Source organism: Adiantum capillus-veneris, chromosome 9, assembly GCF_014529385.1.
Source record: "Adiantum capillus-veneris isolate H3 chromosome 9, ASM1452938v2, whole genome shotgun sequence".
Classification (NCBI taxonomy): Eukaryota; Viridiplantae; Streptophyta; class Polypodiopsida; order Polypodiales; family Pteridaceae; genus Adiantum; species Adiantum capillus-veneris.
In genome coordinates this window covers 117,246,225-117,260,875 of record NC_140939.1, presented here as the reverse complement: position 1 = coordinate 117,260,875, position 14,651 = coordinate 117,246,225, and the positions used below count along the sequence as shown (strand labels likewise).

Sequence of the window (14,651 nt, the reverse complement as noted above, 5' to 3'; positions counted from 1 at the left end):
ACGATAATGCATAGGCCCTTCCAGCCTCCTTGGCGATGTTATCTCCTACCTTCTTAGGCGACAGACCGAGAGGCCCAATATTGATGAAGAGGCAGCTCCAACCTTCCCTCCTATTCAACAAAAAAAACCACCTCCTCATATTCTTACTGCCCTTTATTTATTAGCATTGCATCTTCATCGTGGGTGCAAAACATCCATCACTTAGCTTCATGTCTATCGTCTACGGGAGTTTATGGGTAGCTTCCTCAATGGTGACGCTGAACTGGAGCAGGACTAGAAGTAGGGGAGCAATTAGCGCTTCCCTTGTGATCCAATCCCTCAACGAGCCCGAGCGCAATAGGAAGAAGATGAATGCATTGCTGCAGCTGCTGTTGCTCCTCGTGGGACTAAAATAGTAGCTAAACGTGCTATAATCCTTGCTCAAGAACGAGTACTGATGTGGTAGGCGTATGTCCTTTGGTAATCCGCTTTGAGTTTCGTGCAGCAATTATCCCCCTCCCTAATCTCGAAGAGGGCGAGCTCTAATAGTCAGATTCCTGCCCATTTAGTGCATAATTAATACCACAATGATGAAGCCCACAGACAGAAACAACAAAGATGCCATCATTTTCATTTATGACATTGTTATACTGCAGGTGATCCTCATGATTGCTGGCTACTCTCATAATTGCATTGTCAAAATTCATCCTAATAATCTGACCATGCAAACTGCTGCAGCACTCGATTGCCTTTTTCTTCTTCTTTTGCTTGCCCCTCAGTCCTAGCATTGGCGATAGGGTTTTGCTCCATGCTAGTGTGTCCCATGAGCTCTTAGCTGGTTTTCGACCTGTAGATTCTTTTTCCTTCTCCTTATAGATTGCAAAACATCAAGCACAATGGCAACATTTCTCTCGATGATGTGATCGAGATTGCCCGTGTCATGCGTCCCCGTTCAATGGCAAAGGAGCTTGCTGACACAGTAAAAGAAATTCTTGGTACTGCGTTTCTGTGGGTTGCTCTTGGATGGCAAGGATCCCAAGGATTTCCAAACAGAGATTGACAATGGGGATGTTGATATTCCATAGAATTAGCTTAATTAATCTTAGGTAGGTGCCTCTCTGGAATGTAGCGCTGCTAAAGTAAGTTTTACTTTGTACAGTACTGCTGCTGAGTTTTTTCCACAAATCATTTTTGGACAAATGTTAGCTTGTTATACTTCTAATGAGGTATGCTCAATGTGTGTGTGTGTGTGAAAGAGAGAGAGAGAGAGAGAGAGAGAGAGAGAGAGAGAGAGAGAGAGAGAGAGAGAGAGAGAGAGAGAGAGAGAGAGAGAGAGAGAGAGAGAGAGAGCACCGATTCACATGCTTCAGACAGTGTTCCGGAAAAATCAATTTCACAAACATCCATAGAGGAAATATCTCAAAATAATGGCATTTTTTCCAAGTAAACTCTAATTCTTGAATTTTCAAAACGGATTTGATCATTCTTTCCCTCCCTTCAATTGCTTGTTTTGAGTTTTCAATCAGCTCTTAGCACTATATTTTGGATGGGAGATTTGTGTGTGTGTGTGTGTGTGTGTGTGTGTGTGTGTGAGAGAGAGAGAGAGAGAGAGAGAGAGAGAGAGAGAGAGAGAGAGAGAGAGAGAGATCCTACAAGGTAGTTTGGTTGTGCTCACACGTTGGCTTGGTTTTGATGAGGACTAAAACTTAAGTGGGAGAACACGCAAGGTGAAGTGAAAGAGAACAAAGATAAGTCAAAGATCGAAGTAGATCTAGTTAGCTTTGGTCCCTGAAAGTGAAAAGACTTTTTTCTTGGATATTCTCCAAGCTCAACATTCTGTTTTGAAGATGTTTTGTATATGATGAAAATAGTCGGTGATAGTGATATTGTTTCTCTCTTTTTTTTCTTTTTTTTTTGAGAGAGAGAGAGAGAGAGAGAGAGAGAGAGAGAGAGAGAGAGAGAGAGAGAGAGAGAGAGAGAGTAAGCATCTTCTCTCACTTATTAACGCTCTTCCTAGTGGACATACATGGTAGCTCTTGGTTTGGCAAGTCTCTATGCGATGTCAATACGATGCAACCCTTTCCCTCATCCAACTAGCGAGATTTTGTTACCACCTTGTCTTGAGCAGACACAAGCTCAAAAGAGATTGAAATTTGCCGCAAACAAATTATGGCCTTCTAGACATCTGCTAGATTTTTCCAAACAATGATCCAAAATGGAAAGGAGTCGCATCTTCCATCTTTGTGAATGAAACTGTTCAATTGATCTATATTTAAGTTTCCAAAAAAACATATTTTTGCTAGCAATGGTGACTTGTATAAGGACGACTAGATTTGTATAATCATGATTGGGGAGCAATGGTGCTAACATTTATTGTTTGGGTTTTGAGAAATGTCTCTCTCTCTCTCTCTCTCTCTCTCTCTCTCTCTCTCTCTCTCTCTGTGATATCCCTTTTTAGAAAAGGATTAAATATGTACGTGACAAACTCATTTGATAACTTTGCTCGGTTTTGAGCTTGCTCGGATAAGTTCGCTCGATGTTTGGTAGAACTCTAATAGAAGAAGGTGCATCATTGAGGGTGTATGAAACCATTGGGTATCGTGCCATTCTTTATCTGCTCTAAAAATTGGAGCTTTAAAAGTTTAAGAAGGAGAGAGAATGAAATTTGCCAATCATAACGAAGAGGCAAAGAGAGAGAGAGAGAGAGAGAGAGAGAGAGAGAGAGAGAGAGAGAGAGAGAGAGAGAGAGAGAGAGAGAGAGAGAGCATTGATCAAATATAGAATGTAACAAAGGCAATACAAAAGAGCTATCGTCCAAAGTGTAGTCTGCGAGAGACAACATTAGGTATTGTATAAGTCCAAGGACCTATGTTATATACATTCTGCTAGATATGGGGGGGTGTTTCAACTTGCGTAAATATTCTCAATCGATATGGTGTAGTGCGGTCTCCGAAAACCCCCACTTGTTGTGTATTAACGGGTCTTTCATCATTCAAAAACCAAATATTGACTTGAATTTGTTGAAGCTCTTGATCTAAAGAAGTGGCTACATTGTAGTATCCGAGAACTTCCATAGCCATATCAGTATCTCTATGTAAATATAGCATTTCATAAACTCCTACAATGAAAAATCCTCGATGATAATTATCCCTGCAGAGACATCCAATATTATATAGCGTCGTATGAAAACTTAAATCTACAATTTTGCCATATAAAAACTCTTACAATATAATATGGGTCGTATCGAATAAGATCACCAAAAACATAGCTGAACTCTTCCCCTCCACTGCGGTGGATCTTCAATAAAACAATTCAATGTGTAACTTATTAAGAAAATAATAGGTCAGCTAGAAAAGAAAGAGAGAAATACCTCGAATAAATTTAGTGATATGACCCAATATGTACGATGCACAGAGTCGAGGATGCATTTGTGGAAAATACTTTGATCTAAGTGAAAGCCAATATGTCAATATTATACTTAATATTATGAATTTTCTAGTTGCAATACTTCCTTGAATACAATGTTTGGAGTATAGCATGACTCCACTTGAGTGTCTTCAGTGTTAACAACAATTCTCACAGCAGCTACACTTCGCACACGTGACATTGCAACGTATAGTTTTCCATGAGAGAAGACTGATGACGCAATATATAGACCAAGAATTCCCAATGTTTGTCCTTGTGCTTTGTTGATGGTCATTCCAAAAGCTAGCTTGATTGGAAATTGACGACGCTTCATTGGGAATGGAAGTCCCTGATGAGTTCTAGCAACAAAATCTATCCTTGGGATAAAGACTCTATCTCTAATATTTGATCCTGTTATTATCTCTGCCTCAATTACCTTGCGATTGAACTGTTTGCATATCATTCTGGTTCCATTACATAATCCATGTCTTGGATCTAAATTCCACAATAGCATGATAGGAGCATTTACTTTCAAGACCAAAGCATGAGGTGGAAAACCACCACCAAGTGTAAGGCTATTCAAGTATTCCACTGTATACAAACGTGTGCTTTCCTCAGACATGCAAAATGAATCTGCACTAAGATACTCTTTTGAGTCTCCATACATTTTTTGCAATGCATAGTCATTGATTGAATCAACCTCTTTGTTCCCAGGAGCAAGTATTGCTCGTTCTTTGAAAAATCTTGCATGATCTTAAGAGTACACAATGCAAATCTCCATATATAAAGTTGAGAAGTTCTGTCAAGCTATTAGTCAGAAGCATCATGTCTGAAGGTATTTTGACTCTATGTTCTCCTCCATCATCCACATCCCCATTGCCAATGGTTAGGACCTAGTGTGAAACACTTTGTTGAAGCAAATTTGTTCCACAGTCAAGTATACACATGTTTATGGTAAGCCTCAATATCTTTGTATATTTCCATATATGGTAAGCCTCAATATCTTTGTTTATGTATACACATGTTTATGGTAAGCCTCAATATCTTTGTATATTTCCATATATGAGACTGACAAAGTGAAGCATTTACAATGTCTGCACGACTACCTTTTGTTGGGATTAAAGCCCAAGTGGCCTCTTATGCGGATATGGCCGGCCGCCCGCCTAACTCACTTACCTCTAACTCTTTGTATATACTAACTTATACTTTGTGAATACTAAGAAATTGGGAGATAACCCTTCTAACAGTTCTCTGCGTACTGTACTGTGTAAGCTCACTGTGTGTGTGTGTGTGGGAGAGAGTCGACCCACGCTCCGCTCCGCGACTTCAATTGGTATTAGAGCCTTGGTTCAGTGCGGATTTGCGCAATCGCGCGCGCGCGCACTTTTCCGGCAGATTCTGGATCCGGAGTTCAAAAATTCACACTCGGCATTCCGGGAGCGTTTCCATTAGGCGGCCAGGGGTTTTACCCCCCTTTTGAAGCCGTTTATGCCCTCAGAATTTCGTTCTGAGCACTACAGCAGAAGATAGATTTCAGCCGCAAAGAAATCCGTCTTGTGTAGATTGGCAAGCAGGAGGTGGTCGACATCAATATCGACATCGACATACATCACTTATTCATCTTCAGAGCATCATCTATAGACCAGGTACACATATATATCATCAGATATATATATTGCAGTCTGCATTGCTACTTCTTGTGCTTGCCAGGTTCCAAGGGAGGTGTGGCCATACGACGGCTTGACACCACTGGCATGTATTGCAGATTGATGTACTGTGATTGTGGGTCTGCTAGTTGGGAGTCACGCTAGCAGACAGACCGCCGCAGCGGTCATAGGACAGTGATTGGTCTATTATAGGATGTATGCTAGTTATGGGCAGTTTGCTGAGCCATCTGAGAGGGTCGTGTGTGAGGTTTTTTGAAGCCAAGCACTGGGGACTGGGTTACCCAGTGTGAGGTGGATTAGGTTGCTGGAGTTCCCCTCTACACGCATCCTCTTCGGCGACTTTTATCCCTTAGGATGTATGAATTTGTGTAGACACTGGATTGCATCTTATGCGTCAGGCCGTTGAGGCATTGATCAGGGTTCAGTCTTGAGACAGATACAGGTTCTGTCATTGCCCAGAGAGGAGACAGTGTATGCTTACAGGACAGAATATTACAGAGATTTTTTAGATTTGTCACTGGTCAGCTATTTATGATTGTTTTTTGAGCTATCTTTTGGTTCCTAGAGCTCAGTTTACAGGGGAGACTCTGTCAAAAATTTTCAAAATACTGACAGTTCCTGAGGAGAGGTATTCAGCTTGTTGATTACAGCTTGTTTACTGTGTACAGAGGCCAGTTTACAGGGGAAAATCTGCCGGATTTTTCTCAGGAGTAAGCTGTTTGGCAGATATGGCATCTTCTCAAAGTGAGACTCTTTACAACATAAAGAAGCTGGATGGCACAAACTTTCCATTCTGGAAGAAGCAGATTTGGCAGGTTTTGGTGCAGAAAAAACAAGTGAAGCCACTGAAGCTCAAAGGGGAGAGACCAAAAGGTATGGCTGAAGATGAGTGGGAAGAGCTTGACCAGTTAGCTTGTTCCACAATCATGCTGACACTGGCAGAAAATGTTTACTTCAACGTAGCAGAAGAGACTACAGCGTATGGCGTATGGCAAAAGCTATGTGGTATGTACGAGAAACAAAGTGCTGCTTCTCAGATTTATTGGCTCAAGAAATTGGTGGATTTGAAGATGAAGGAAGGGACAGCCATGTCAAATCATCTGAATGAATTTCACACAATTTTCAGCCAGTTAATAGCACAGGAGATAGTCTTTCCAGATTCAGTGAAGGCTACGTTTCTCTTAATCACTTTTCCAGACAGTTGGGATACTTTTCGTACAACGTTAAGTAATTCTGTCGCGCCAGAAGGTCTTACAAGTGCCAATGTAGAAGGCAGCTTGCTCACAGAGGAAGTGAACAGGAAGAACATTGACAAAGGAAAAGGCAATAGTGCTTTGGTCGTTCGAGGGAGACAACAGTTTAAAGAGAAGAAGGGTAAGAAGGCACAAAACCGAAGTAAGTCTCGTGATTCGAAGTCAAAGGATGACATAGAATGCTACCATTGTGGCAAGAAGGGTCACATGAAGCGAGACTGTACGAAGTGGAAACAAGAAAAAGGAAAAACAAAGAGTTCTGAGCAAGATGAAAAGAAGAGTTCAGTGAAGATTGAAGAGGTGAATGTCACAGGATCTGGTTCAGACAGTGATTCTGGTATAGCAGCTGGTGACATCTTCCTTACAAGCAATCTTGATTCTGTTTTCTTGACTGCAGAGGATGGACATGCTATGAGTGATTGGATTATCGACTCAGGGGCATCTTTACATGTTTCTCCGCACAAAGAGTGGTTTACATCATATGTGGCTACTAAAGATTATGTCAGACTTGGCAATGAGCAGGTTTGTGACATACTTGGAGTGGGAGATGTGCAGTTGAAGTTTCAGAATGGCTCTTCTTTATGGCTCAAGAATGTCAGACATGTTCCAGCAATCCGAAAGAGCTTGATTAGTACAGGGAAGTTGGATGATGCGGGTTATGTGACAGTTTTTGGGAACAGCGCTTGGAAGATCTCCAAAGGTTCGATGACTGTAGCACATGGCAGCAAGTCAGGAACTCTGTACACTTTACATGTTTCAGAGGTTAAAAACCATGTAATTAATGTGATTGAGCAGCCAAGTGTGTCACTGTGGCATCGTAGGTTGGGACATATGTCAAAAAGAGGAATGGAAATACTTTCTCATTATGGTTATTTGCCTGGCTTTTCATTTCAAGATTTCGAGTTTTGTGAGCATTGTGTTTATGGTAAGCAAACATAGGAACCGCACAGATCAAAGAGGAATCGTAGGGACGAACGGTTAGCTCTTGTACACAGTGATCTATGCGGACCAATGCCTAGTTTGTCACTAGGGGGAGCAGCGTACTTTTGTACATTCATAGATGACTATTCTCGCAAAGTATGGGTTTACTTCTTGAAGCACAAGGATGAGGTGCTCAAGGTCTTTAAGACATTCTTGCAGCTGGTGGAGAATCAGAGTGGTCAGAAGCTGAAGTGCTTGAGAACTGACAATGGTGGAGAGTACGTTTCCAAAGCTTTTCAAGACTTTTGTGAAGCAAAAGGGATTAAGCGGGAACTTACTGCACCATATAATCCTTCACAGAATGGGGTTGCAGAACGTATGAATAGGACCATACAAGAGAAGGTCAGAAGCATGTTGTCAAATGCTGAGTTGCCTGATGGATTTTGGGCGGAAGCAGTGGCTACAGCAGTCCATTTGATCAACAGGTCTCCTAGTAGGGTTCTGGATAAGAGTGCAGTGGCCGAGATGCTATGGACAGGCAAGGCACCTTCGTATAAGCATCTCAGAGTCTTTGGTTGTGAAGCTTATAGCCATATTCCAAAGGAGTTCAGAAATAAGTTAGAACCAAAGAGCAAGAAGTGTATATTTCTTGGCTACGGAGAATCGGGCGAGATGGGTTACAGGCTTTGGGATCCTGAGTCCAGAAAGCTTATTCGTAGCAATGATGTGCATTTCAATGAAGCCAAGTTTCACGCTAAGCCAGAGAAGACAGAGGAGATCAGAAGAGTTGTCTTCAGGGAAGATGGACCTAGTGCTAGCACATCAAGACAGCATGGTCAGGCTCATGAACAGCCTATAGTGACTAGAGAGGCAGAATCAGTTGTGGTGAGATGTTCTGAGCGTGTCTCCAAACCACCTGATCGTTATGTGCCATCTCTAAATTATGTCATGCTCACAGATTGTGGAGAACCATCTTGTTACAAGGAAGCATTACAAGTGGTTGACTCGAAAAAATGGCAGTTGGCCATGCAGTCAGAGATGACAGCTCTGCATAAAAACCAGACATGGAAGTTGGTTAAATTACCACAGGGCAAAAAGGCTCTACCTTGTAAATGGGTTTACAGGTATAAGATCACCGCTCATGATAGTCAGCCAAAGTACAAAGCAAGGCTTGTTGCCAAGGGCTTTAAGCAAGAACAAGGCATTGACTTTGATGAAGTCTTCTCTCCAGTGGTCAAGATGACTACATTGAGATGCTTTCTTGCATTGGTTGCTATATTGGATTTGGTGTTGCACCAAATGGATGTCAAGACAGCGTTCTTGCATGGTGATTTAGATGTGGAAATTTACATGCAGCAGCCAGAAGGGTTTGTTGAGAAAGGCATGGAACATTTGGTATGCCAGTTGTTAAAGAGTCTTTATGGCTTAAAACAATCACCAAGGGCATGGTACCATAAGTTCCACCAGTTTATGCTTTCTCAAGGCTACAAACGTAGTGAGTTCGATCACTGTCTATATACAAAGAAGGCTAAGGATGGCAGTTGGCTGATCCTTATTTTGTATGTGGATGACATGTTGATTGCTGGCAAACACTTGGAAGAAATTTCAGCTTTGAAGTCAAAGATGGCAAAATCATTTGACATGAAAGACATGGGTGAGGCAAGTCATATACTTGGTATGCGCATTGAGAGAGACAGATCAAAGAAGTTGATTTGGTTATCTCAAACAGAGTATATTGACAAGGTTTTGCAACGTTTCAATATGGAGAAGGGAAAGGCATTGAGTGTTCCATTGCCACCATATGTGAAACTTAGCAAACAAGATTGTCCTGTGTCTGAGGAAGAAAAGGCTGAAATGGATAAGATTCCATATGCGTCTGCAGTGGGTAGTTTGATGTATGCAATGATTGCTACACGTCCGGATATTGCATTTGCAGTGGGAGTGGTTAGCAGATATATGTCAAATCCCGGCAAGAAACATTGGGAGGCAGTGAAAGGTATCATGAGATACTTAAAACATACAAAGAGTATGCGCATATGCTATGGTAGTCAGGATTTGAGTGTCAGAGGATACACTGACTCAGATTATGCAGGAGATTTGGATAAGAGGAGATCTACATCAGGCTATGTCTTTACATTGGCTGGAGGTGCCATATCATGGCGATCTCGATTACAAGATTGTGTTACGCAGTCTACTACAGAAGCTGAGTATGTTGCAGCAAATGAGGTATGCAAAGAAGCTATTTGGCTTGGTAGATTGGTTGCAGACTTGGGAATCAAAGTAGATATGCCAGAGTTATATTGTGATAGTCAAAGTGCTATACAATTGGCAAAGAATCCAGTGTTCCATTCGAAGACTAAGCATATTGATGTGAAATATCACTTCATTAGGGAAGTACTTGAAGACAAGCAGATACAACTGCTGAAGATCCACACCAAGGACAATCCTGCTGATCTACTCACAAAGGGACTTCCAGGAGAGGGCTTTGTGCATTGTCGTGAGTTATTGGGCATTGGATAGATGGCAGCCATGTAAATCTTTGTACATTTATGTTCATAGATTTACAGTTACTTAAAGTGCCACATTGGACTTTAAGTGGGAGGTTGTTGGGATTAAAGCCCAAGTGGCCTCTTATGCGGATATGGCCGGCCGCCCGCCTAACTCACTTACCTCTAACTCTTTGTATATACTAACTTATACTTTGTGAATACTAAGAAATTGGGAGATAACCCTTCTAACAGTTCTCTGCGTACTGTACTGTGTAAGCTCACTGTGTGTGTGTGTGAGAGAGAGAGTCGACCCACGCTCCGCTCCGTGACTTCACCTTTTTGTACAACTGGTAGTATTTGTCGCAAGTCACCTCCAAGCAAAAGAACTTTCCACCAAACAAAATGTCTTGCTGCGTAATATCCCTTAAGGATCTATCCAATGCCTCAAATGCATATCAATGTGTCATGGGAGACTCATCCCATATAATTAGAGCTGTTTTCCTTAGAACTTCAGCAAGTTGATTATTTACCTTTATATTGCAAGTTGATTCAGAATGGAGCTCCAAAGGTATCTTAAACCTAGAATGAGCGGTTCTTCCATTACTCAAAAGCAAAGCTGCAATACCAGATGATGCACATGCAAGAGCAATTTCACATCTTCCTTGTACTCGTGACAAAAGTGTGTTATACAAATACGTTTTTCCTGATCCACCGGGTCCATCTAAGAAGCATATCTTTCCTGAATGTGTGAAAATAGCTTGTAGCACTTGGAGATAAGCATCTCGTTGATCTTTAGTTAATGAACTCTCCATACGATCTGCTACATTACATTGCTCATCAACATTGAACATTGTCTCTTCAGCCATAACACCTGTTCTACTTAAACGTGCCATTGTTGGGTCTATTGTAGGAAACATATAATCAGAAAGCCTCTTGCCATGTTGTTCTAAGAAGCATTCTATGTGAAGCAAAGCTTCATTTTTTGCCACATCAAGTTGTACACTTGCATTAGGAATACACATCCTTAAAGCATAAACATAGTCCTCACAAAATTCGTTACAAAATCGGTCCATAGAGCACTTGGATGTAGTGGCTCACAAAAAGACAATATGATTGCAAAGAGCTATCTCAATTGCATTCCATTTTGAAAAAAAGAGGCCTCCTGGAGGCAAAGTAACTATTCTTCATCATCTTGCAATAATCTTCTAGCTATACATGCCTTGTTATATGTAGCATAAAAGTGGCCATCATATGTTTGCAAGTCTTCAAAGCTTTTACATCCCTTGCAAATATTTAGTAGCATTCGCAGGTAATAAAATTCACCAGTAGTTGGGATAATATTATACATTCTTCCAATAGAAACTCCATGTTGTCTTGGAGACCATATCTTTTCTGTTTTATTCCAAACCCAAACACTTGGAAAATCTGCATATGTCAGGCTATTTGCTTCTCGATAGTGTTGATTTGCAACAAACCATTCTGTCAGGGTAGTTTTTTATTTTGCTCATTATTCAGTAAGTCTGATATATCATCACAATCTTGGAATGTAACCATATTCTGTGATGGAAGGTGTACTTGGAGTCGTTGAATAGGTGGCTTTTCATTGTGCATGTCAAAACCAAATATTCTCCACATAGCCTCGGATGTAGAAACGTAACCTGCATTGAGATATCTATTGATTTCATCAATAACTCCTTGAGAATCTTGAAAAACGACAGTGGCCCGATCATGTCCCTTATAAACATACTTATAAAGGTATTTTATAGCAGTGATAGTTGAGAAAATCTCAACATTAATATGGGCTTTGTACCTCAATGATAAGAGAGGGCTATAAGGAACAACCCAACGATTATCCAAATTGTAATCTTTTGATGGAACAAACCTTCCATCATCTCGTCTTAAATACATTGGATATCCACTTTCATTTACAATTGTTGTAGACGTACTAAATGTGCATGGAAACTTGAATCTACATTTTCCATCAACCATGCATGGAGAATTTGGGTTCAAAGGACCACATGGTCCATGAACATTATAGTGGCTCACTATCTCAAATAATTCTGGAAACGCATTCTTATCAGGGAGCTCAGCACAAACCAATTTATCATAGTGACTTGTATCTACAGGCTTGTATTCCGATGCGAGTATCAACAACATACGAGCATGAGGGAGACCACACTTTTGAAACTCTATCACCGAGACATGCCCAATGACCTCCCCAAATAAAGCTTGCTTGATGATACAATGCATCATATCTTGAAACTTCTGATAAAACACATGTGCAATCACATCAGGACGATCGACAACATTTCGCCCAGGTAGTATAACATCATCAATTTCCTTCCATCGTGGGTTACACGTGAATGTAATGAAGAGATCTGGTTTACCTTTACTACGAACAATTGCCATTGCATCTTGGTATAATAGACACATATACCTTGGACCTCCAACAAAAGAAGAAGGAAATACAATTCTCCGGTTGACATTTTGACCTTCTGCCCTCTCTAAGCCATCTCTAGCTTCAACCATATTAACCAATCCTTGGTACACTTCAGCACGAAGTGTTCTTTGATTATTTCTCATCCACAATAGTCGTGACTCCTCCATAGTACTAAAGGCATCAACAATATATTGTTGTAGTAGCCTACCCCCTTGAAGAAGCCATTTCAATGTATCCTCTCTTATTTGTAAGCAAAAACTATAATATTGCTTTTGACTCACCTTTTTCCCATTGCTAGTCTCTAAATAAGGATGCCACCCATCTTCTCCACTTGGAAACAACAAAGCATACAATAAAGACATATATGCTCTATGCATACTGGAGACTCTTTTCAAGCCTCCATGTTGAAAATTCAAAACAATGTCGCGATGGTCAATATTTTTATCATCTCCTTCTCTAGGCACAATGACAGCAACTTCAGAACCCCTTGGAGCAAGATATTGCCAACCATTACGTCGGTGCTCTGCAATAACCATCCTAATATTGGGAGCAATAGCATCTCCACACATAGAAGCAGCACACCGTAGAGCATTGGCATAGGGATTTACTCTATGTATCATGGATTGTAAACACTCTAGAACATTATGATCTAAATTTGGAACATGATGCAATCTGTTATTCAACTCATGTTTAGTAAAAAAGTATAATTGGGCAAAGCGTGGGACCTCATTGCAACCTTCAGCTGGTGCCAAAGAACCAATATTATGATAAACTGAGCCGTGCACCTTAAAAGTGTATCTCTCTCACCATAATTAATAGTGTCATCAATATGGGCACCAAGAGATGTAAATGCCAATACATTATTATATCCCCGAATATTTTGTAAAAACTGTCTACTTCTTGTTGAGGTTGAACTCATCAAATCTCTCAATTCAGTTGGTGGTTCATTCAATAGAAGTAGCCTAATCTTCCATCAGAGAAACAATATTTGCCAACAAATGTTTGGATAGCCTTTCCTTCAGCCTTCCAAGCCTTTGCTCCACATTTAGAGCAAACAAAATCTAAGCTTCCCAAGTTGTGTAACACACACTTTTTGAAAAGAACAGATGCTAAAGAATTGTGATGTAGAAGAGGTGAAGTAGGGTAATCAAAGCGGGTTGACAAACAATACTTCTTTACTTTAGAATAGTTTCCCTCTTCAAATATAACAATAGGATTTATGGTCTCCTCATTACATCGAACTGTTATGTTCTCAGTCATATCAATATCCATGGGTTCAGAGTTTCTTGCATGTACATTAGGTAAGCATTGTCCTTCGATGCACCCTAGTAAAGTACCAATAGTATTTTGAAGTGAATGCCTCATTCTCTCTCGTGCTATTTGGAATCTCGCCCTTCGAGATTCATCACATAATCGACTGCGTCGTGCATGACCGGATGATAATATACGTGGTCCAGACACCATCTAAGAATTCACATGCAAATAGATACGTCACATAAGCTACCTTGCTTAATAGTAATCTATATGTATTCTTATACCTAAATCAGCAAGAAACATGGCAAACAATTAATAAACATTGGAATATCAAAGTCTCTCTTCTACATAGAATTGAATACAATAGACACATTGCTAGCATACAAATACTTGAAAACAAAGGTTCATGAGGATACAACATAGCATTATATATTTGTGGCATTGCGTGGATAAGGATGTTGAGAAACTTGACGCGGCTTATGTCGACCCACGAGCTACATCTGGTGATTTCGATGAGCATACATTCTCTGTTTTCGCATTTCAACATATCCCCGCGTTTGCAATGAGTAGAGCTACACATTAGGCACTTTAGTTTTCGGAAACGACGACCTGAAAATTTCGACCAAACATCCTACGTGTTTTTGCACCAGGTGTTTAGGGTTGGGATTTTGGTTCATGGACCTTAGGGAGCGCGACCTATTGGTGTTAATAGGGTCTCCTTCAAGTTCTGTGGCGTTTCAAGAACGTTTGATGGGTATTTGGCTCTTGAAAGCGTTGTAGGAAATCTCCTCTTATGCACTCCTGAAGGCTGTAGCTTAGACATTGGGTAGAGACCTCTGTAGGAAATAGTTGAGAGTCGGTCGAGTGTAGGTTGACACCCTATGCTTGCTTCCACGTACCTGCGGGTCGAGCTTCGTCCTTAGTTGAAAAATCTTGTTAGGTGAGTTCTCGCTGTGCTGACGTCCGTCGCGGCATATCCGCCAACATTGGCGCCGTTGCCGGGGATGAAAACCTTAGGTAGGTGACCGAGACTAGTCCTTGAGGATAGGGATTCTCTGGCTTGCCAGAGTCTCGTTTTATATTTAGATAGGATCAAAGGGTGGAGGACTCTGTAGGTCTTAGGAGGAGTCTAGGGAGCGTGTGTCTGGCCTAAATCCTTCGACTTAGGCAGACTTAGATAGTTTCAAGTATTAGTTAAGTTGTGGTGTAGAGAGGAGGAGTTGGAGTGGTAGAGGCGGTGGAA

General features: G+C 41.0%; 2 protein-coding genes and 1 pseudogene across 2 annotated transcripts; all 3 read right to left on the bottom strand.

Annotated features, from left to right (window-relative positions):
* Nucleotides 1–220: 220 nt before the first annotated feature.
* LOC147451050 (uncharacterized) lies at nucleotides 221–767 on the bottom strand (annotated as a pseudogene).
* Nucleotides 768–3,463: 2,696 nt separating this feature from the next.
* On the bottom strand, nucleotides 3,464–4,051 carry LOC147451049 (uncharacterized). The gene has a single exon (XM_086520573.1). It carries the CDS (start codon nucleotides 4,049–4,051, stop codon nucleotides 3,464–3,466), a length of 588 nt encoding a protein of 195 aa, XP_086376699.1.
* Nucleotides 4,052–11,196: 7,145 nt separating this feature from the next.
* On the bottom strand, nucleotides 11,197–13,426 carry LOC147451048 (uncharacterized). Its single transcript, XM_086520572.1, has 3 exons — nucleotides 13,245–13,426; nucleotides 12,940–13,116; nucleotides 11,197–12,826 (listed from the first exon to the last, which is right to left on the bottom strand). Exons 1-3 carry the CDS (start codon nucleotides 13,424–13,426, stop codon nucleotides 11,197–11,199), a joined length of 1,989 nt encoding a protein of 662 aa, XP_086376698.1.
* Between the last annotated feature and the right edge of the window lie 1,225 nt (nucleotides 13,427–14,651).